This window comes from Marmota flaviventris, chromosome 5 (assembly GCF_047511675.1).
Source record: "Marmota flaviventris isolate mMarFla1 chromosome 5, mMarFla1.hap1, whole genome shotgun sequence".
NCBI classification, from domain to species: Eukaryota; Metazoa; Chordata; class Mammalia; order Rodentia; family Sciuridae; genus Marmota; species Marmota flaviventris.
In genome coordinates this window covers 40,889,963-40,913,478 of record NC_092502.1, presented here as the reverse complement: position 1 = coordinate 40,913,478, position 23,516 = coordinate 40,889,963, and the positions used below count along the sequence as shown (strand labels likewise).

The 23,516-nt window shown below is 49.8% G+C and overlaps 1 protein-coding gene across 1 annotated transcript; it reads left to right on the top strand.

Annotated features, from left to right (window-relative positions):
• The first annotated feature begins 13,161 nt into the window (after window positions 1-13,161).
• Cxcl14 (C-X-C motif chemokine ligand 14) lies at window positions 13,162-20,847 on the top strand. The gene is made up of 4 exons (XM_027941122.2): window positions 13,162-13,445; window positions 13,610-13,715; window positions 17,163-17,276; window positions 19,720-20,847. The coding sequence occupies exons 1-4, from the start codon at window positions 13,382-13,384 to the stop codon at window positions 19,733-19,735; spliced, it is 300 nt and encodes a 99-aa protein (XP_027796923.1). The 5' UTR covers window positions 13,162-13,381; the 3' UTR covers window positions 19,736-20,847.
• The last annotated feature ends 2,669 nt before the right edge of the window (window positions 20,848-23,516 follow it).

Below are 23,516 nucleotides of genomic sequence, written 5' to 3'. Positions count from 1 at the left end.
GAGAGCCTCAGCATCTCTGATGTTCAGGAGCCCATGGAGTTGAGCAGAGCCATCATGTCACACAACTCCAGCAGCATGCATTGGGAATGACAATGCCCAGGGGACTTTTTGCAATACCACATTCCTATCTATATTGTCTACAAATACAGCCTAGGATGGGAGATGCATGGGGGTGGAGCTGTAGAAGAGAGCAAGGGGATTTATCAGAATGATACTGCCTAAGGATGACAGATCTACCTGCCTCCACCAGGGACTGTTTGGATGTGTGGCCTAAGGAACTCAGACTCATTAGGCTGAGGCCTGGTGCTCTGGACTGGAAATTGGGAGAGCAAGGTTCTGGTCCCAATACCTTTCCCCGTTCTGCATCTCAGTTTCCTTATCTGTGAAATGTGTGTAATAACCCCCGGGGCCTCCTGCCTAACAGAGGGGCAAAGGCTTACCAGAGACCATGTGCCAATGTGCTCACCCCTATAAATAGCTGTCCATATAAGGTATGTGGGCACTCTCCAAGCAGTGTTGCCACCAAGACATAAGTGAGGCCTGGAAAGACTTTGTATCCCTTTGCCCTCTTTTCCTGACCCCCCAGCAATCAGGCCAACCTTGCTGCTGGCTTCTGTGCCTTTTGCTCCTCCCCTTGGCCACCAGCCCAGGCAAGAGCAATTGGGTATAGTTCAACCATGACTCCCTCCCACAGTCCAGGTCCCTCCATGTGCCAGGCATGGGGATAAGACCCTCGACACGATCTCATACAATCTTCAGTCCTCCCACCAGGGTACTGAACTGCCTGCATTTTATAGATCAGGAAACGAAGTCAAAGAGGTTAAGTGACCTTCCCAAAGTCACAGAGCTAGACTGTGAGACTGTAGGATTTGAACTGAGTGTTGTCTGGCTCCAGAGCCCCAGATTTTACAAAGCATCTTGCCATCTCTTGCTGCACTCTGGATTGCAATGTGACTTGGTGAACTGGATGTGTCCAGTTTCACCAAACCACAGGCTCAATCCAAGTATCCCAAACTGAAGCCACTTCTCCTAAAGGAAATTTAAATAAAGAGCAATTCTGCAACTAAACAGATATCTATCCCAGCAAGAACCAAAGTATGAAGTTGCTTTTTAAACTCTGATCCCCAGACACCAGGATTAAAACCACTGTGGCAGTCCCTTTGACTCCTCTACCACCCAAATCACAGTGGACAAGAATCTCTCTTGGACTCTTGGCTGAGCCTTGTGTTCCTCCCCTAGAGTGAACCTCCAGGAGACTGCATTTTCTCTGAGCTTATTCAGTGATCCCCTGCTGTGCACCAGAGACTGTGCCAGCTCAAGGAGATGACGCAGTCCCTGTGGCCAGAGAGAATTTCAGGGGTCCAACCTGGAGCCAGGGGGTTAGTCCCAGATATCATAAAGTCTTGACTCCAATATTGCTTCCAGCTCTGACTTAAAAGAAAGAAGAAGAAAAAAAGAAACCACCAGTGTCCCCTTTAACTTCCATCCCATTTCCAGGACATTCGTCCAGTGTTGAGTTGGCTCATTACTATAACTAAAACTATGATCACGGGGCTGGGGATATGGCTCAAGCTGTAGCGCGTTCGCCTGGCATGCGAGCGGCCCGGGTTCGATCCTCAGCACCACATACAAACAAAGATGTTGTGTCCGCTGAGAACTAAAAAGTAAATATTAAAATTTAAAAAATAAAGAGATGGAGCGGGGACTACTCCTCAAAACCTGGATGTCAGGTTCCGGCAGAAATTGGCCACTGCTTAACAGTCAGCCTTCAAATGCTGCCCACCAAGTGCTCCTGTAGGAGCCTGGGAACTTTGCATCTGGTCATGGGAACTCCCGTGGCTGCCTCATTCAATGAAGGACTTCCCCAGATCCAAAGCCCCTTTTCGATTTCCTATTCTAATGGAAACTGCCAGAGGTTAGAAATACTAAATAAGCCACTGAGTTCTGACCTGAGGTAGAACACATGGGTTGTGCCTGAGGTTGGCTCTCCAGGTCATAGCAGGGAGAGCCAGCTGTGGGAAAACCTCCCTGGGAATAAAGCAAGAAGGTCCCTGGAGGTCATCATCATCCCCTGAGGGCCTGCCATGTGCTTAACCCTGGGTCTCTCAAGGTCAAGAAGCCCTGGCTTTGCCCTCAGGAATGAGGATCTTGAGAACCTGATGTAGTCAAAAAGGAGGAGGCAGGCACAGTGGCACAGACCTACAATACCAGCAACTCAGGAGGCTGAGTCAGGAGGTAATGCTGGTCTGAGGCCAGCTTCAGCAATTCAGTGAGGCACTAAGCAACTTAGTGAGACCCTGTCTCAAAATAAATTAAATAAAAAAGACTGGGGATGTAACTGTGGTAAAGTACCCCTGGGTCCAAACCTGAGTACCAAAACTAAAAAAGTGGAGATCAGGGAGAGATTAGAAAGAGGCAGTTGTCACAGTCTCAGGTGAAGGCAATGAGGGCCCCATTTTGCCAGGGTACCCCAGAACTGCCTTCTTAAAAGACAGGGCCAGAACATTTACCTGCCAGCTTCTGCACCTAGGATCCGACAGAGGTGCCCATCCTGGCCCCTCCTGGCTCTCCTCCATCTCCAGACTGTGTGAGAGAGAGAGCAACTGGACTCGCCTAGGCTGGATGATGCCCTCCCTGGCTGCCCAGGGCAAAGGCCCAGAAGTGTCCCTATCTGTGTCCTGCACAGCCAGGCTATTATTGTCTTTCCTATAAAGCCTCCCCGCCCCCTCCAGGGGAGCAGTGCAGCCCCCAGCGCAGGTGTTGGGGTGGGGGTGAGCCAGCAGCAGCCCTGGAAATGCTCAAGCTTTACAGTCCCCCAGCACATCTCTGTTCTCCTCTCGTTCAGTCCTTAGCCTTCTGAGAGTTCAGAGCTTAAGGGAACCAGGTGCCTTCATTTAAAAGAAAAAATATCCACAAATTAAAGGGCAATTTTGCAAGGGGAATGTGGTGCATTCTTGGGGCTCCAAGCAGTTTTACAGGCCCAGACACAGCCCAGGGCCCACGGGCAGAGAGGGATGGGGTGGAAAAGCCTCTCCTCCCTCACTTCGCCCCTCTCCTTCTGCAAGCCCACCACCTCACTGCAGCAATGCTCTGCACATGGACGGGGAGGGGGCGACAGTCAGAGTTCTAGAAACCAAGCTTTGCTATGCCAATACTCCAGTGCTCGGACCCTTCAGCAAACTGACATTTAGAAAATCCCCCTGGGCCCCCAAAAGGGCTGAGCCCAATGCCTGGTGTCAGCCCAGCCACCTGCCCGGGACTAAGCAGAGCATGTGGCAGCTCAGGTGTCATGGCATGAAGGGGACATATGATCAAGTGAAATTGGGAGTAAGTCCTCAAGGGTGTCCCAAACCACCGCAGATATGCACTAGAGAAACTCCTTGCACAACCCAAATTTCAAAACACTAACCTGGGATTTGTGCACATTTCCGAAAGTCTATATTTCAACCCTGGGCCCTTCTAAGCCTCCCCAGGTATTTAAAGTGGAGAGGAGATGGGGGTGGGAGTGTTTGTGTAATAACATGTACAAAAGAAAGATGAGCACACAAGATTGTGCAGTTTGGCTATAATGATGTGAACACTCCTGCTCCCGGGAGCAGCCTGGGCTGCTTCTTGGAAGGATGGAAGATTCCATGGTGCCCTTTCTTCAGGGCTGCTACACTGTTTTCAGAATGGTGAGGTTTGTTTGGTTTTTTGCTTATTTGGCACCTTGTTTATTTCTCTCTTTGTTTGTTTGTTTATAAAATGGGAGTTGAAATGGCCTCAAGCAGACCTAGGCACAAAATTCAATTTTCCAGGACAATTAACTACAAGCCTCTGGCACCAGCACTGGAGAATCTTGCCAAGACCCTCGGGTTGCCCACCCCTCCCTGCTCACACCCTGCCTTCCCATCATCCAGTTTCTGCCTGACTCAGAACCCAATCTAACTCTCACCTCCCCTGCTCTGTCCCCGTGGGTCCCCTTCACTCACCCTCCTCTGCCTGTGTGGTTATCACTCAGCCTTCAAGATCTGTCACAAACTATCTGCCTCAGAAAAGCTCTCCTGAGCCTTCCTGGGTGAGATCACCCCATGGCCACCTTCTAAAATCCCAGAACCCGTGCATTCTTCCTAGCCTGCAGGCCTTGGATCCCTCTCCACTGTGGCATGCAGCACACTGCTAGCCCATGGCCCTAGAGGCCCTGGTGATGTGGCCCTCCCACTCTGCAGTGCTCAGCATGGTGTTATTAGAGGATTTTGTGCCTCTAAATGTGTACATTCCCCACCACCGGCCAAGGAGGGCAACTTGGACAAGCAGACCTTTTACCCCCTTCCAAATGGATTTCCACATGTGTTCATTACTTTTTTTTTTTCTGTACAGGAAAAACTTACTCTTTGTGATAACTCAAATATATTTTTAAAGACTTGATCCAAATGTGGGGTTTGCAAGGACAAAAAATATAGGAAAGGCTTATGAATTCTTAGTGCAACTGAAGAAGCAGCAAAAGCACTCCTTGGCCTCTGCCCATCCCGTGACACAGGGCCTCGCAGCCACGGCAGGCAGGAGACAATCTGCCCCGATTTCCACAGCCTGAGCCAGGATTCTTGGGACTCGTGTGGGCCAACGCGCAGCAGGAGGCATCTACCTCTGCACAGGGGCCCTTTCCCAGCGTCTCTCCCTCTGCCCTTGCCGTCTCCAGCATTCACATCTGGTTTCCCTTCAGCACAAGTTTCACAATGGACAGATTTTGCACTTCAAGGATTTATGGTTCCTGCTGCCCCGCCTTTGCTTTTGATATGATTCCATTATGTGCTTAAAATCTGGGCCGCACTCTTGGCTCCGGGGAGCTGTTTATGACAATTCTTTTATGGCCTTAAATCGTTCACCGTTAAGAACCTGGTCATGTTCAGAAGCAATGACTAGTTGCTAAGACAGAAAATTGCAACACATCTCAGCCAGTTGCTTGAGAAGTTTTCTTCAGACAAGATTAACTAAGGCTAGCATTCGCCTGGCAGCTAAATCCTCTGAGCTATACCTTTGACCCCAGTTCTCTTTCCTGAGCTGCCTGAGACAGTGATTTCAAAAAAAAAAAAATTGTCACCATCACTCACCCCAAAGTCAGTCACTTCCTTTCTCCTGCATTTGCTCCTGATCATGGTGGCCAGAGACCCTACTGGCAGAAATTTTGGTAAACATGAAAATGGTAACATCACCAAACCTCCCTCTTAACAACAAAATGTCCAGCTCCACATTGTGTTTATTTGAGAGAAGGGCAAGAAATCCAAGAATAAGGAGACTAAGTGTTTATTCCTTAACCTTTTAGCAAGGACCTTCCTCCACTAAGGTTTCTCTTGCCTCCCAGCCCCTCAATGCCATTCCCCCTTCACCCAACAGCCAGAGATCTTCCCACAAGGCAAATGCTATCTTAAAACACTCCGGCCTCAAATTCTCCAATGGATCCTTATAATCCAGGGCAAAGCCTGAGCTTTTCAGTGCCCCACATAATTTGTCCCTAATCACATCTTCAGCCTCATACCCCGCCTACTTCCATGATTCCTATTCTGTATTCATAGTGCTCTGAGAAGGCTACGGAAGGCTGAGCCCCCTTGTTCAGGGTGGGAATGTCCTAGAATGTCCTCTCTATACCTGTTTGTCCAGTCTCCCTTCTCCATGGCAGCATGAATGCCCACTTTGCCCTGATAACACACAATCCTTCCTCTGCCCACCCCTGCCCATGCCAGTCCCCAGGTATTCATGTGTCTGAGATCACTGCAGAACCATCCTCAGACTACCCCTTGAAGGAGGAGTAGTCACAAACCATGTTGCCACCCTCTGGTACTAGACATAGGGTTGCCAGTTACAACACAGGGGACCCAATTCAATTTGAATTCCAGATAAGCAGTGATTCACTTTTAGTGAGGCCCCAAATATTGCCTGGGCATCCTGTAATTTGGTAACTCTGGCAGCCTGAGCTGGATGGGAGCTTTGGGATGCCTTGCAAAGGCAGGAGCTGAGAACCTGATAGCAGCGGCACAGGGAGAAAAAAGCTGGGGTGAGGCTGAGCAATGAAGAGAGTCCCCATCCTCCTTCTTGGGAGGGACACACAGCAGGGCAGAGCAGGACTCCAGAGCCAGACTGCTCAGATTCAAATCTAGCCCTGGCACTTGCTAGTTACCTGGGACAAGGTACTTACCTTCTCCATGCCTGTGTCCCCACCTTTAAAATGGGGTTAACCTACTTCATGTAATTGTTATGAGAATTAAATAAGTTAATATTTGGATAGCATTTAGCGTTGTCCTTGGTGCAGAGTAAATGCCATCTAAGCATTTCATTCATACAAGGCAAAAAGAAGTAGCCAAGCAAACCCATAGAAGAGGGGCAGAGTCTGGGAGATTCAATATTCCTAAAATAAAACAAGGATGAGGAAACACAGATGCGGCGAAGTAGAATAGTATTCTAAACCAGGCAGTGTCACTCACCTTACCAGACAGCGGTAAAGTGAGATCTGCGTTAATTCACTCTTCATTCATCCATTCATTCCTTCATTGGTCACCTACTGTATGCCAGGCCCAGAGCTCGTGCTGGGGCACTGGAGTTAAGAAGAAACACACAGAGCAAACCCTCTGCCCTTAGGAGCTCATGGACTTGAAGGGTGTGCATGAGCCTTTGCGGGGTCAGAGAGGCACCAAGGAGAGAAAGGAGCCAGGATGGCCCAGAAAGCAACAGCCTCTCAGCCTGGGACGGGGAGGGGAGGGGACCCAAGGAGAGAGGAGATGCACATGGTGAGGGAGACATCCCTGTAAAATGACATCTTTGCAGATTCAGGAAGGTAAACAGGAGCAACCAGCCTGGCCATGGGGAACAGAAGGCCCTTCCCAGCAGTATGGCCAGCCAGCAAAGTCTTGAATTTGAGAAGCAGCTTGTCCTTTCAAGAAACTGAAGAATAGAAGGTGTGGCTAGAGGCAGAGTGGAAAGTGGGTTTAGCGCCCACCAGCAAGGGGCAGTGCTATGCACCCAGAAGTCAGGTGACAATCTCAGCAGGGCCTTCATGCTGTGACCATGAAGCAGAGCTGCAGGGAGAAGCAGGAAGCAGGAGGCAGAGTGAGGCCGAATGAAGGAGGGGGACACAGGGTGCAGCCATCCAAGACTCTGCAAAGGGGGACAGCGCTGAGGACAGGATCTGGGTCCTCAGCATGGGGCTCACTCAAACCATCAAGGACTCTATCTGCCTCTCTTGCAGTGCCAGCTTCAGGGCTCACATGCCTGTCACCCATCACCAGGATCTGCTAAGTGGAGATGAAGGATGCCCAAGGCCTCACTGAATTGAACACTTCTGGGTTTCTATTATAAGAACGTTCTCATGATTTGGAAAGCACGGAGGGAAACTGCAATGATGTCCAGTGTTCCACTACTCACCTGATGTCTATGTCCCTTTCTTCACCAGCCTTTATGCAGAAGGTTCCTGTTTGACATACTTGTAATCGCTGGTTTATACAGCCCTGTGTTTGTTCTACTTACTGCATCTGGTTGAGTGCTGGCCATTCCAAGGTCGCTGCAATCAGGAGTTTCCATCCCAACAGAATATTGCATTTAACTCTTTCATGGTCCATTTAATCCACCACAGTTGCACAAGTTGTTTTTAACAAGGAATATCTTTACATAGAGTTTCATGACTCTGGATACAGGTTATATGTGCAATTTCCCAAAATCTTGTACCAATTGAAATTCTTAAGTGGTCCTTCCTCACTTAACCACTATCAGCTTTGAATATTCCCACTTAAACAGTTCTTTATTGGAGAGGACCAAAACCAAAAAGCATTAAAATGCTTTTCTTTGATTGCCAAGGAGAATGCACATTCTTTTATGAATTGGTTAATTTTTTTTAGAATTTTTTCCCCTGAATTGTCCTTTGATGGCCATTGCTCACTTACATGTTCAGGTCTTCTTTGAAAACATTTTTGCTTGTGTTGTTGATATAGTAAAGCTGCCTGTTTGCAAGACAGTGTTATTGAAAGAATAAATGGCTGAATGAATGCTATTCATGGGTCTGCCTTATTGGCTGCCAGCATTTTTCCATATTTGGCAGACTCTAGCAGTGCTTCCCATTGCCCATCTGTGTAGAAGGGCCCTCCACGGCCACAGGGTTGAACTGAGCCTAATCCAACACCACCTGGTGGCCCCACATCATTCTTCTGAACTTAAGTTTCTCAGGGTCCCTAATTCCCAGGGTAAAGAACAAAACCAGGAGTAGTCCTTGGAACCATGACTCCTTGTGCCCCTCTGCCTCAAAGCAAGGTCCTGGGGAGGGGGCCAGCATTCAGGACTGTGTGTAGAGGAGAGGAGGCACCCAACTGCCTGCGGTGCCACAGGACGGGGTGATGCCCAGAAAAAGGCACGCAGGCCTCCAGGCAGAGTGCTGGAGAGTCGGGGGCGGGGGGCTCCCTCCAGCCTTGGAGTCAGAGCCAGCAGCCACCTCTTCCCCTTTTCCACACGTGCGTGCACACACACACATTCTCACACATGACCTTGCCATTTGCACTGCCTGGGTTCAGCACCATTCTCTCCTACTCCTGAGATTTTGCCTGAAATATGCTTTTATTTACCCAACAGATGCAGAAGGAGCCATTGCTGTGTGCCACACATGATTATAGGCACTGGGGATGCGGAGACAGATACAGATCCAGCAGACCCAAAGATGTCCCCAAATACACCCCAAAATAAATGGGAAAGCAATACAAACCGAGATGGAGCTATATAAACTGACATAGACCAAGGCATGGAGAGTGGCTGCCAGGGGGAGCAGTTAGAGCCCTTGAGTCTGAAAGGCAAATACGGGTGCTGAGGCTGGATGAGGAGGGCTGCCTGGCGACTTCTGGGGAAGAGCGCTTCATGCAGAGGGACCGGGAGCACAAAGATCCCGACAGAGGAAGAGTTTGCTTGTCTGAGGGATGAGACATGATGGTGTAGCCAAGCACAGCCTGCATGGAAGATGGAAGATGCTGGCCACGAGGGGGTGGCACTGCTGGGGACTTGCCTTGACTCTGTGTGAGATCAGGGGCCAGGGAAGGGCTTGGAGCAGTGAAGCCCCAGAGTGTAAGCAGCAGGGACTGTAAAGGACAGGAGTGGCTTCCCTCCCATGATCACCTGGTGACCTCCTCCTCATCCTCCATAGTCAACCCACTAGTCACTTCCTTCAGGGAACCATCTCCACCTGTTCCTGGCCAGATCCCCTGGTAGGCTTCACAGCACCAGCCTCCCCCATCACACCTACATCTGCAGGACTTGCATATTTATCCCTGTGTTTGTTGGTTGATGCCATCTTCCCCTGAAGACAGGCACAAACCTGCTCACCTGAAGGCCCTGGCACCTGCACAGAGCCTGGCACAGAGCAGGTGTTCAATGAGTGTAAACAGAATGGGTAAGCAAATCTCAAGGGGCTCAGCCAAGGTTCCATTTCCTCATTGAATGGGTCCTATTTCTATTTCCACCCCTTTGTGCCCCCACACCTGTGTCTATCCCTCCCATAAAACCTTGCATGGCTCTATCCCTAGGCACCTGCAATGCACACACACAGCCAGCTGCCCCTCTGGGAGGCAGGCCACGTGGGTTGTCCTTCAGGGAACCTCCTCATAGCAAGTGGTGCTACTGTGCAAAGAACTGCCCCCCCCATTCCCACCTCACCTGCCCCCACACCTACTTAACCTCACCCAAGCTGGGCTCAGTAGAGTCTGCACCCTGAAGTCAGGTCAGGGGTCAAGTCTCCTCCTTTGTCCAGTTGGGCAGCATCACTCACAGACCTTCTGGCAGCAGTGAATCTCATCCTTTCCTGATCCCCTGAAGCACACGAACAGCGGGTAGCTGTTTGCCAAGACACAGTGACTGTATTTTACAAACCAAAGATCAACATGGATAGACTAAGGAAGAAGGAAAAAAAAAAAAAAAAAACTCAGTTCCCATAATCCAGGCCTGATGCTGTTAAAAACCACTTAATTAATCAACATATTTTTTTTAGTTGTTGATGGACCTTTATTTTATTTATTTGTCTGTGGTGCTGAGAATCAAACCCAGTGCCTCACACATGCTAGGCAACTGCACTACCACTGAGTCAAAACCCCAGCCCTAATCAACATATTATTGAAACACTGAGCTACAAGAATATTTGTTACATAGCACTTCTTACAAGAGTGTACAGTTGAAAATAATCCAAATGTCCAGCAGGCAGTATTCAGTTAATTGTATACCTGTTCAGTAGAGTAGTCTATATGCAGAATAATAATAACAACAACAACAACAGTCAACACTTACTGAACACTTAACTCTGTGCTGGAGATCACATTAAAAGCTTGACAAGCATTATCTCATTCAATTCCCCCTGTGTTGGAAGTCTATCTCACATCCCTATCTCACAGATGAGAAAATCAAGACCAAAAAAAAGTCATTTGCTCCAAGTCTCACAATCGGTAGCTAGGATTCACACCCAAGTGGTCTGAGTCCTGATGCCAACCTCTTAACCATTGTACCACATGACTTCAAGTGTTGCCATTCAGAGCTAAACTATGGAAACATCCTAGGTGCCCTTTAACAGATGAATGGATAAAGAAAATGTGTGAGAGAGATATATATATACACACACATATATATGGATATATATATGTACACATATATATATGTGTGTGTATGTATATATATAAACAGAATGGGTTTAAATGTATATATACACACATATATATATATGTGTACATATATATATCCATATACATATGTGTGTGTGTGTGTATATATATATATATATCTCACATTTTCTTTATCCATATATATATATATATATACACACACACACATATGAATATTACTCAGCCTTAAAGAAGAATGAAATTGTGGCATTTGCCAGGAAATGGATGGAGCTGAAGAATATCATGCTAAGCAAAATAAGCCAATCCCAAAAAACCAAAGGCCAAATGTTTTCTCTGATATGCGGATGCTAATTCACCATAAGAGGAGGGGCTGGGGAACAATAGGGTTACTTTAGATTAGGGAGAGGGAAGTGAGGGAAGGGGAGTGGGCATGGGGCTAGGAAGGATAGTAGAAGGAATCAGACATTATTACCCTATGTACATATACAACTATATGACCTGAGGGATTCTACATCATGTACAACCAGAAGATTAAGAAATTATACTCCATCTATATATGATGTATCAAAGTGTATTTTACTGTCATATATAACTAATTAGAACAAATTAAAAAATAAAATTAAATAAAATTTTAAAAGAGAGATAGTAGAAGCAATACTAGCTACATGGAACAATGTCTATGATATATGGTAGAGATAACAAACAGGTTATTAAACAGTATGTGTAGCTTGATCCTGTCTGTGCACATGCTGGCAAAGCCAAGAGAGAAGGGTTTGCAAGACACCTCCACCAGCAGCATCTTGGTATAGATCTATGAGTGGGTGGAAGTGCTTGTGCTTTTAATGTTTGTTTGTTTTTTTTTTCTGTTACAAACATGGGCAGCATTGTGTTAAGAAAAAATAATTTCAAATTTTAAAAATTAATATAAATTCCAAAGTCACTCCTTTGTACTCATATTCTGCTGAATGTAACTATTCAGCTACCATCCTGGTTTTAGGGACAGGCACAGGCTCTATGGGCTCTTCTTGCTTTTCAGGATTCAGCTTCTCCTGGGGGAAGAGACACTTCACACTACCCCCCTTAGCCAATGGCCCCCTTCCTACCCCAGAAGCCTTTCTGGGCACTGATGCCCCCAGAGAGCTGCCAGACTGACAGAACAGCACTGGGCAAGCTCTGCCTTGGGAGCCCAGCCCAGCACCCCACCGGCCTGATGCTCCTCCCCCTGTGTCTGGGGCTCTCAGGGAAGCCACCAACTGAAGGGACAACAGGCCCAAAGGCAACAGAGTGAGCCCCAGTTCTGTAGCTACTGGTCTAGTCCCCTCCTGGTCTAGTCCCCTCTTTCCTGGTTCTATGACCTTGAACAAGATTTTTCTTTCCTCTAATCCTCTTTTTGTATCTGCCAAATAAAGAAATTTAAGTATCAATTTGGAAGAATCGTAAGACTCAAATTATGTATGTATAATTATATGTATATGTTTGTATACACACACACACACACACACACACAAATGATGCCAGTATTTCCTGGCACCATGTCAGGCATCCCATTAACCACTTCTTATATGTGACATACATATGTGCTTCTCACAGCCACTCTAACAGGTACTGTGCTTAACCTATTCTTTATAGATGATGAAAAGAAGCCTTTGAGTGATACCAAAGATACCACTTCTGCTGGTAGTAGGGGACAGTAATTTCAGCTACCATGGCTGGTCTCATGCTATTACACAGTCCCACGCAAAGTCTGGAACATAGGAGGGACTTCATCCAGATGGTCATCATTGTCAGGGCTCACTACTGGGTCTCTGCCTGGCTTTGGAGAATAGTGTAACACTGAGAAGCCCCACTGGTTCCCTCCTGGGCCCAGAGAGCCACCAGACCATATACTTACCTAGGAAGCCTTCCTTTAGGAGTGTCCCAAACTCCCCCAAATCACACTCTCTTTGAGTCAGTTCAATGATCACAGGCAATGGCTTTGCTGCTGTACAACCAGTGGACAAATTCCTATCCAGAACTGGCCTTGTGCTCTGGCCACCAGAGCTGCTGGCCCAACAGGGACTGCCCACACCCTAGGGGTCAGTCCTGCTGGCACTCACATTTGGCATCTTTCCTGAAACCCTTTCAGCTTTTCCCCAAGGATCTGTGCCCTGGGCCTTGGTCTCCTGGTGGCTCAGCACAGTGGGCCTGTCTGGCCAGAGGGATCCACCGTGAATCAGAAAAGCAGCACCCTTTCTCAACCTCTCCACGGTTTGGCTTCCCCAAGGCAGAGCAGCAGCAGCACTAGGAAATGCGTGCAGACTGTGGTTTGAGTGTGCAAGTGTGTGAAGGAGAGCGTGTTGTGCGGTAGCGGATGTGAGACTGTGAGTGTGCATGTGCGCGCGTGGTTCCAAGTGTGCGCAGCTAAGATTGAGATCTATCCCTGGGCGGGCGGCGGGCGGGCTGGGAAGGTCTCCTCCCCCCACCACATTGAGAAATCTCAGTGAGTCACCGAGTGGTTCTGCATATTAATGAGCTCGCTCACTGCGAGGGCAGGAGCGGATTTAAAAGAGGCCAGGGCGGGCGGAGGGAGGCTGTGGAGAGATCCCAGAGCTGAGCGCAAAGCGCAGCGACAGACTGCCCGGGCACCCACTGACGGGCGCAGCTGGAGCAAGCCAAGCCGGGAGGAGTGCTCTGAGGCGAGAGAGCCGAGCCGGGCGGCCTCCCCAGGCCGCCACTTCAACCGGCCGGCGCCGTCCCCGCGTCCCTGCTCCCGCGCCCCTCCGGCCAGCATGAGGCTCCTGACCGCCGCGCTGCTCCTGCTGCTCCTGGCGCTCTGCGTTGCGCGCGTGGACGGTGAGTGTTGGAAAGTCCCCTTGTCTGTCCCGTCCTGGGGAACCTAAACACCAACTACTAGGCACCTGAGATCCTGAGGATCTGGATGGGCACCGAGGGCAATCGTGGGGTACGATATCCCTGGTTCAACTAAGCAGCCCCCTCTCCTGCGCTCTCTCCCGCAGGGTCCAAATGCAAATGCTCCCGGAAAGGGCCCAAGATCCGCTACAGCGACGTAAAGAAGCTGGAAATGAAGCCAAAGTACCCGCACTGCGAGGAGAAGATGGTTATGTGAGTTCTAATTCCACTCCAAGAGCGAGTCTGCCAGTGCCAGGGCATAGCCTGGGGCTGGGTCAGGCTAACAAACATATCCCTCTGCCTTTATCAATGCCTTGGCTAAGGCTTTGTAATCGCCCAACAAGTCCTTAGTACGCTGCTGAGACAGTCCTGAAAGGGGGTCACTGTCCTGTGCTCCAGAAAGTGTCTGCAAGTCCACTCTTGCTAGTATTCAAACGAAAAGCCTCGCAGTTTGCTATTGTGGCTACCAGGGAGGGTACTAGGGCCATCAAGGGTTAAAGGGCTCCTGAATGCCAACTTAGATCACTTAGGTTGAAGTCACTCAAAACCGGCTCACACCCAAACTGTTCAGCATGCGGTCTTGCCTTCCTGCCTCTGGGGAAAGGAATAACGCCAGTATTAAGTCCTAACTTTCCTCTCAGAGTCTCCAATCTGAGGACTGTCCACTGAGATGGCGAGTTTGCAGCTTGTAGGGATTTCATTGTGAGAACACCTCAGCCCTTTCCGCAGCAGCTGGACTTCTTGCAGGTCCCTGAGCCTGAGAAGTTGGGTGAAAAGTGCTCAGCTGGGGTTAATGTGCCACAAGCCCGAAGCCCTGCTTGGTGGGGATGCCGGCAATGTTTAAAACTGGGGCAGAGCAAGAGAACACCGAGTTTTGTGCTCCTCCGCTTCCCAATTAACCACTTGAGGCCAGCACCACTGCTTTCCCATCAATACCCTCTTGGCCAGGAAGGGAGCCCTTGGCAAAACAGCTCCCAAATATTTGCCATGGACCATTGGTCCCTCTTCCCCTCCCCCAGAAACAGGACACACTTTATTCTCAGTCTGGGCAAGTGCTTTCCACTTGCACCGGCTGGCCCTGCTGGCCCAGAGGCCTTCACACAGTGTATGTGAAGGCAGGGCACACCCACACCCCACAACCCCCACCACCTGGGCTACAGTCTGGCCAAGGGTAGGGGAATTTAGAAAACCACTGGCCTGAGATGACCCCAACAAAAATTAACACCCTCATCCCTGGCCCTCATCTTGCAGACCAAGTCCAGTAAAGCTGCCCGGAAATCCTTTCAGGTGGGGACCAAGGAGACAAAAGAGCTGGGGAGGAGTCACAAGCCTCAAGCCACTTCCAGCTCCAGAGTTGAACATGTCAGGTGGCATTGCAAGTTGTATCTGAGAACTCGCAGGGAATGAAAACAGGGTATGGATCTCAGTGACATCTGGAAAGGACAGAATCCTCACCAGATAGGCTTGCTCTTTCCTGGCTAAACTTCTTCAGATACAGAGAGAAACTACAATCAAGGGAGTATATGAGGTGGCTTCAGGTAGCCTTGTGAAAACCTGCAGTGACCTCATGAGATCAGTACCCAGTCATCCTCTCTTAAATCATCCAGAGCACTCAGAGGGCTAGAGGCACCTCTCCCCTCCCAGATCCTTAAGACTTTCTAGATCAGACAGGGGCCAGCTCTCTTTTGCCAAGGCAGATTTTCAGTTGCAAAGGCTAAACAAAAGGAAGTTTTCCAGCTCACCCCAAGTCACCCAGAAATCTCTGCTGAGGCTGGGGGTGGGGGCAGAGCAGTCTACTTTGCAAGTGGGAGCCCTTGTACTCAGAAGGATCCAGAAGAGTCCAGATTCTAAAAAGGTCAATTTGTGTCATATTTCCACTGAGCTCTCACCGAAACCTTCAACATTCCATAACTGCTGAGGAGAGGGATGTGGGACCCAGAATTTCTGCTAGTTGCTGGGATCACGAATTCTCCTTTCTGTACTCCACAACCAATGTTCATAACCTCAGTGTTATGATGCGGCATTTCTGCACCATGGTGGGGGTGCTGAGTGTCCTTTCCTGTTTTTTCCAACCTTCAGGATTTGGAATGCTCAGCTTGCACACTGACCTAACTGAGAAGGGGATTTTATCAGGCTTTGCCATGTCCCTTCACTCAGAGTACAAAAGCAGCTTTGTCAGCATGGAGAAAATGCACATGTTAAATTCCTGCAGGATGACTAGGTACCAGGGGGAGGGAAACACCTAGATTTCACTCTGAAGCCTGGCCCCATGCTCAGGGTACCACATGTTTCACCAAGGGTTCCAGGAAAGGCAGGACCAAAGACTCATCCCTAGGCCTGGGTTGGGGCCCTCAAAACATTCTGCTTCCATTCTGGTGGCAAGATCCCATTCTCTCTTCCCACTATTTGGAAACCACATTCATGAAAACCCTTCTAGAACTTGGCCCTTGACACTTGACTTTGGTAACCCATGGGATCTAGCTGAGCTCCCTCCCTCTCCTCTTACTCTTTTCACTCTCACTTCCAACCACCCTTCTTTGGCTCCTCAGGAAGGAAGTGGCATCTTTACCTCTCACCTTGCACTTTGCAAGTGTCCCAGGTGGACTCTCATTATTGAACACCATGCTCCCCCCCCCAACCAGAAGCTTCCTCCTGGCTCCTGCCATCCCTCTGGCCAGCCCTGGCAGAGAGGGGCACAGCCCTGGGCAGCCAGCAGGCTCTCCTCCCTCGCCAGGCTGCAGCTCATACATCCCACACTGAGGCTTGTCTTTCTCCTTTTCCGTCTCATCTCCCATGACTAATTTGCCAATAACTATTAGCTGGGCACCTACCAGCCACTGTGCACATTGTATAGGTTATATCCTTTCGTCATCCTAATAACTCTATGAAGTAGGTTCTATTTTCAGATTCAGTTTACAGATGGGTAAACGGGTTCAGAGAGGTTAAGATCCTATAGCCAAACGTGGGACTCCAACTCAGGTCCCTGCACCCTGTACAAAGACACCCTGCTTCTCCACTGCACAGCGAGGACTCTGCCAGGTGTTGGAACCTAGGCTGATAGAGATCTGAGGGCTTCAGGCTGTGGAGAAGCCAGGTCTTGTTTTTCTGCGTGAAACGAGATAACTGGGACTTAACACTCAAGTGTCTAAATGGGCTTCAATAAGATTTGGCTTCAGGGTGGGCAAATGCCTAGTCCTGGGACAATCTGCAGCAGGAGGAGCTGAGACTGAAGCTTTAGACAGAGATGACAGGATCATCAGGGCACGACTTAGCCCCACCATAGGGCTCCTCAAGTCCAAGAACAAAGGTCTTGGCACGCTCACCTTGCTGGCATTAACACAGTTTGGTCCCTGACCTTTGTTCCCCAAGAGAGATCTGCAAAAAACCCACTTCTGGAGGTGCACTGGGGATGAGGACACTATTCCAGGTGCCACTCAGTCCATACAGGGCCAGACCCTAAAGAGGACTCAGAGATGAGAGGATACCAAAACCTTCCAAGGAGCCTGCCAGGAAATGAACATGTGGGTGGGTTGCCTTGAGGAAGAGTGGAAGCCAAGTCACTCAGTGCCCTGATTCAGACAGACCAGGGCCACCCACAGGCCACTTCAGGGACCATTATTAAGATGCCTCAACCCTCTACCCCATCCTGTTCCATTGCAGCATCACCACCAAGAGCGTGTCCAGGTACCGGGGCCAGGAGCACTGCCTGCACCCCAAGCTGCAGAGCACCAAGCGCTTCATCAAGTGGTACAACGCCTGGAACGAGAAGCGCAGGTACACCCCCCTTCCCCTCCTGCCCACCTTCCCCTCCTGTGGCTCTCAGGATGGAAGGGGGTCCCCACACCAGGTCAGCTAGCCCGTCCAATGTGTGAAGACCCACCACAATATCCATAGCAAGCAGGTGAACAGACACTGCTTACATACCCCCAGGACTGAGAAACTCATCACTTAACAAAGTAGGCTGGAAGCACCACAGGTTGATCCATTTGTGAATTAAGTCTGTCTCCTCCTGACTTTCATATTATAGTCTTAATTGCTCTTTTTATTTAAGTCTCATAAGCTGTCAAATAGCTGGGTGAGCACCTGGCATGGCTATCCTCTGTAGATCTTGTGTGGCAAAATATGACCACTTAAATAATCATATTTATTAACCATAAAATGGGGGGTACACCCATGAGATGATGAGGATAACTCCCTGCCAATAATGTGCTCTCTCCAAGGTCCCCATGCTGCCCAGACACCTGAGAAAACCGTTCACATGCAAGTGCTAAGAGGCACGTTGGGTCTGACCCTTTGAAATCACAGTCACTCATGCCCAATGGGGCAGCAGTGATGAGATTGACCAGTGCCCTGGGCTCCCTGGGCTCTATTTCCCATACTCAGAAGGTGGCTTTCTGGCCCTGATCCTGTGGTCCTAGGTCTGACCTTGGAAGGGAAGGCCACCTCCCAGCTCCCCATACCACGTGAAGGTGATGCTGTCCTGGAGCAGGCCACTCCTCAAGCACGCAGGGCCTACTTGTGCTTTAACCTGCCTAGCATGGCCAGGGAGTACACAAGCTCTCAGGTGACTTCCCCATGAGCAGGTGCAACACCTCATCCTGCAGAAGAAGAAACCAAAACTAGGTGGGGAGGAGGTGGGACCTGCCTGGGAGCACAGGGCAAGGGCAGGACAAGAAGCCAGGCCCCCATGGAGACTGGCAGCCTCAGTGGTGCCTGCCCCACCCTTCCCATCACCTGGCTTGGCTCTGGTCCCCAGGCTCAGCCCCGTGACCAGCTCTCACAGCTGACACTCAGGCCCAAACCCTGCACCTGAGCCTTTTTTGCTTCCTCCCAAACTGCCACATCTGCAGTTGCTTGAAATAGAAAATGATGAGGGGACAAGAATGTTTTCTATATTTCTGATAGGAATGAAGGTTTCTTTCTGGTCAGGGCAAGCGACTCACATGGCAAAAACAGGGCCTTCCCTGTCCACTGTCTGTTACCCTCCAAGGCCCTGTGTGAAAATGGAGTGAAGCTAACCCCAGGCCCCATGGTAGGAGGGGGCTGAGAACATCTTGCTCAGGATGCTGGGAGACACTCAAATTATGTGGTAACCCTATTTCTGCCGGCTCCACCTGGGCTGTGGCTTTAAAGAGGAGGAGGCCCCGTGGGCCTAAAGGCAGCCCAGCTTCTTCTGCAAACTGCATCGAAAGCTATGAAAGCCCGTCCGTCACCAGGCCCTCCGCCACTTCATTACACCATTAGTTCCTTCATCTATCTCAGAGTGACGAGATGTTCTGGGAGAGGAGGGGGCATGCTGTGTCCTCTCTCCACTGCAAAGGGTTGCAAAACGTCTTACAAGGTGGAGAATGGAGATAAAGGAACTCTTTAAAGTCCTCTCACAGAGAAATAAAATGCTGAACCGGGGTGAAGGAAGAGGGTACAGGGCAGGGCCGGGCTGTGCAGCCAGGCGAGGGAGCTGAGCGCCTCTAAGACCAGAGCTTCCGGCTGCCCTGGAAAGCAGCTGCACCAAGCCTTTTACTCAAAGCATGATTAGGTGACTTTACTCAGAAATCAGGAGCAAGACAGAGGGAGCAATGGGTTGTCTGAGTGTGAAGTGCAGCCCTGGGGTAGCCATGAATCAGAACTAGAAGGAATACCTCAAGGCAGCCGGCTTGGGAGGTGAGGGGAGAGGTGGCTCATGAATACACATGGGCCTGAAACTGGCAGAGGTGAGGCAAGGCCAGCCAGAGGAGGTAACCACGAGGCACAGGCCCCTCTGTCACAGCCTCAGCCCTGCCTACCCCTCCTCAGTCTTCAGCAAGCAGCCTCTAGAATGGGCACATTTCAAGAGGACAAACCCAAGTCTGGGGAGAGCATGTCCCTCCCCGATGCCATCTTCCCAGAGTAGAGGCTTTGTACAGATGAGGACTGGATTGAGGACTGGATTGCAGCCTGCCATATTGGGAGAACCATCCGTGGTCACAGGGCACATCTTACCTATCCTGCAGTGTTCCCATATGCAAAGGGATTCACTCCATAGGGTTCTAAGGATAGAAAGCCTGCAGAGGTGGAGGCTGATCAGAAAGGCCAAAGCCAGACTTGTGTGAGCTTCTGTGTCCCCACAATCACATTCTCCAAGGCGTCCCTCCTGCTCCTCAACCCATAGGCCTGGGGGAGGCTGGGAGCTGCCACCACCTGGTCCCCAGCCTCTTACACCTGCGTTTTCTCTTCCCAGGGTCTACGAAGAATAGGGTGACGGATCTTGGGTAGAAACACTTCCAGACCCGTTGGGAGACTTCAGCAAAGGACTTTACAGATTAAAATAAAAAAATTAAGAAAAAAATCCTCTCTTTCTCACAGGCATAAGACACAAATTATATATTGTTACGAAGCACTTTTTACCAAGGGTCAGTTTTTACATTTTATAGCTGTGTGCAAAAGGCTTCCAGATGTGAGACCCAACTCTCCTCCACGCCAGATTTCAACACAGGCAGCTTTTTACCGAAAAAAGGGGGAAACTCATGCCTTTCCTTTTTAAAAAATGCTTTTTTGTATTCGTCCATGCGTCACCACACATCTGAGCTTTATAAGCGCCCGGGAGGAACACTGAGCTCGGTGAGACATTTCATTGCAGATCTGCTCCGGTTCTAGCTGGGGAAGCTTCCGCCCAGAGGGCCTGGCGCCTCGGCACAGCTGCCACAGCTCTCCTGGGCTTGCAGCCGGTCACAGCCTCCGTGACTCTGCAGTGGCCCCTGTCACCAGGCAAGTAGGAACAGGTCTCTCTGCATCTGTGCTTAGATCCGTTTGGTGGCCAGAGCATCATGCCTCATTCCCCCCCTGCCCAGGTTCATTTTTCCACACTCTGGGAAACATTTGTGTCCAAGATCCCAAGGTGGCAAGGCCAATGGTCTTTAAAGAAGGGGTTGGGTCTTAGCTCCCACCTGAGGGTTTCTGAAAGGTTCGCTGCTTCGATATATAAGGTTTCAGAAACATGTTAGTGAAACCCTTAGGAGAAAACTTTAAAATACACAATTACATTCACAGCCCACAGCCAGAGACATGGATTCAGTTGATCAAGGGGAAGCCACCTGAGCGTCTTTCTTTCCCTCACCCTGAGGGGACATGCAATAGAAAAGCAATATCCCTGTGACTCCCCCACGCAATGGTAGACAGTGCAGTAATCTTTTGGAAGCTAAGATGACCAGACGCCCTTTCCTTTGTACATACGCTCTGCAGAGTACCCCGCACTCCTTTGGTAGAGGTACTGGTGTGTTATATGCCATGTAAATGTCAGAAACCATTAGCATTGCATGCAGGTTTCATATTCTTTCTAAGATGAAAAGAAAAGTAATAAAGTATATTTGAAATGTACCAAAATCCTAGACTCTGACTTTTTTTCCCTATTTAATTAATCTTGGATGTCAATAAAATGCTTACCATTTCCTAAATAAACAGGGACAGATGTATAGGCAAAGAGAACTGGTGTTTCCCAAATACCTGTCGATGCTGCTGCCTCTGTGGAATGTGTGGGGCTGTCAGTTCCACTGAAAATAGGAAGCCAGGTCCCAAGGGCAGTGCTTCCCACAGGGGCAGCAGGATGATTGGGAATGGGCAGGTGGGACCAGGCAAGATGCCCTGGGATCTGGAGCCCCAAAACTCCAGTGGGGCTCAGGGAGGGGCAGAAATGCCCGGCTGAGGGGACGTGGGGCTCCGGAACCAGGCTGTTGAGGGGTGGGGGGGGAACAACTGAGAGATGCTAAGGCTCTGTTTCTGCTTCTGTAAGTGGCCATGACAATAGGGCACATGCTCAGGTATCCCCGAGGCCTGAGGAGAGAGGCATGCCAGGGGCATGGCAGCACCTGGCAAATGGAGCTATTTTAATAGTCACAGGACCGGGCCACTTTGCATTTTGCGCAAACTGCCCGCAGCCCTGTGTTTCATTCATCCTATGTCAGCTAGGCCCTGAAATGGTCCCCTCTGTCCCCCACACTAGCAGGATTGCACAAAGGGACAGGTCTCTAGACCAGGAGGCAGGAGGCAGTCCCCCACATCCCCTTCGTCTCTGAAGATGGCTTCCTGATATGCCGGCTCTGCTCAGACTTACACAGCAAATGCTCTGTCCTAGCATGTACCCAGCAGAGTAGTATCTCCAGTCCTTCTTATCAATTCTTATTTCCTCCCCAAAACTCCAAGTTACAACATATGTATTCCTGAGGAAACTGAGGACCAGAGAGGTTAAGAAACCTGCCTGAGTTCACAGAGGTTTCTTACCAGCCAACACTGTCTCCAGTGGCTGGGATAGCAGCCTTTCTGTAGGGAAGGAAGGAGCAGGTGGGCTGAGGCCATACTGGGCTGGAGACTGTGAGCTTCCTGGGCCAATTCCATCTTCCCTTAAAAGAAGGTAGACCAGATGGAGAAGTCGGAGACCAACAGACAGAACAGGATAGGAGTGACCAGCAGGATGGCACAAACCAGGGCAGGGGACAGAAGAGACCAGGCCCTCTTCCCAAAGCTCCAACAGGGCCTCATGGAGGAGGCAGGCTGTGGAAAGAACTCTGCCACCTCCCCCTGCAAAGGCCCCTTCATTTGCAGGCAAGATGGCACAGGGCACAGGCTGCTCCACGCCACCACACTATTCTGAGTGTCTAGGCTCATGCCACTCTCCTGCTCACCCTAGGCGCACTCTAAACAGGCCACAAGCTCTTCTCCACCCTCCATGGGCACTGCCCTTTTCTGCCTGTGGATCTAGTGCCAGCCCACCCTCCCCCATCATGCAGGCCCAAATGGTCCCTCCCTTTGCTGACCTCCCAAGCCCCAGACTGTCATCAATAATGGTAATGGCATCTCTTGACAGCCACTTCCTGGGCACCTCGCCCTCACAATAGCACTGTATGGCAGGTGCCCGGACAAGCTAAGCCATTAGTTTAGGTAAGTAGAGGAAAGGCTAGAATTCAAGGTCCATCTGTCAAAGAACAGGAGCAGTGATTTTGAAGTGTCTCCTTTCCTGCCAAATATCTGTGTACCTAAGGATCAAAGAGGGGCTATGCTTCTCCAGAGGTCCTGCACCCTTTCCTCCAACAGAGTACCGAGAAGAGGCCCCGAGCACCAGCACTTCATCAAACACCAGACCAAGACCCACCGGTGCCAGAACCGTGCTCGGCTCAGAGCAGAACCCCTAGTCTGATAGTCACAGAGTCATTTCTCTCCTCTGGGTTTTCCAGAGTCCTGTGAGATGTCCACCAGCACATTCCAGAAGGGAGAGTAAATCTAGTGCAGTAAAGCAAGGCCTTTCCCAGTGGGCTCTGCGGCTGTGGCTGTCACGGGCTCCCCTGGGTAAGAGGAGCACACTCTTCCACCACGGGGCAGACCAGACCCATGGGCAGCCCCAGCGGGGAGCCGCCACTTCCTCACAGGCAGACTCACACAGGGATCCAAAGCCATCCACCTCTGACCTCCCAAAGCATGTCCTGAGTGGGTACTTGTTGCTGCTTGACATCAGGACAGTCACCTCCTCGAGCTCCAGCCCCATCCCATCTGGCTGAACCCTCCCCAGATCCCCCCAACCTCGACCTCACCTCAGGACTGACTGCATAATTTCCAGAGCCTAATACAAAAGAAAAGATGCAAGGCCCTCTTTTCAAACATTATCAATCTCTGGTTAACAATCATTTTTTTGTACATTTCAAACAGCTAGAAGACGTTTCCAACACAAAGAAATAATAAATGTTTGAGGTAATAGATATGCTAATTACTTTGATTTAATCCTTGCACCTTGTATACACGTATTAAAATATCACACTGCACCACATGAATATGTACAATTATTGTGTCAATTTAAATGTTACAAAGTCATGTTCTTAGAAGCCAGATGCTTATGTTTCCTTGAAAGAAACTCCCAGAACATATTATGGCACTTAGGAGGTACAGTGGCACCCCCCTTATCTGTGGGGGATATGTTCCAAGACCCCCCAATGGATGTCTGAGCCATGGCTAGTACCAAAGCCTCCGTAGCCTCTTTTTTCCTATAATTAC

Excerpts from the sequence above, each read along its gene's own strand:
- Cxcl14 (XM_027941122.2), top strand. The coding sequence starts at position 13,382 with ATGAGGCTCCTGACCGCCGCGCTGCTCCTGCTGCTCCTGGCGCTCTGC. Across the intron at positions 13,446-13,609 it reads CTGCGTTGCGCGCGTGGACG|GGTCCAAATGCAAATGCTCC; the intron begins GTGAGTGTTGGA and ends TCTCTCCCGCAG. Across the intron at positions 13,716-17,162 it reads TGCGAGGAGAAGATGGTTAT|CATCACCACCAAGAGCGTGT; the intron begins GTGAGTTCTAAT and ends GTTCCATTGCAG.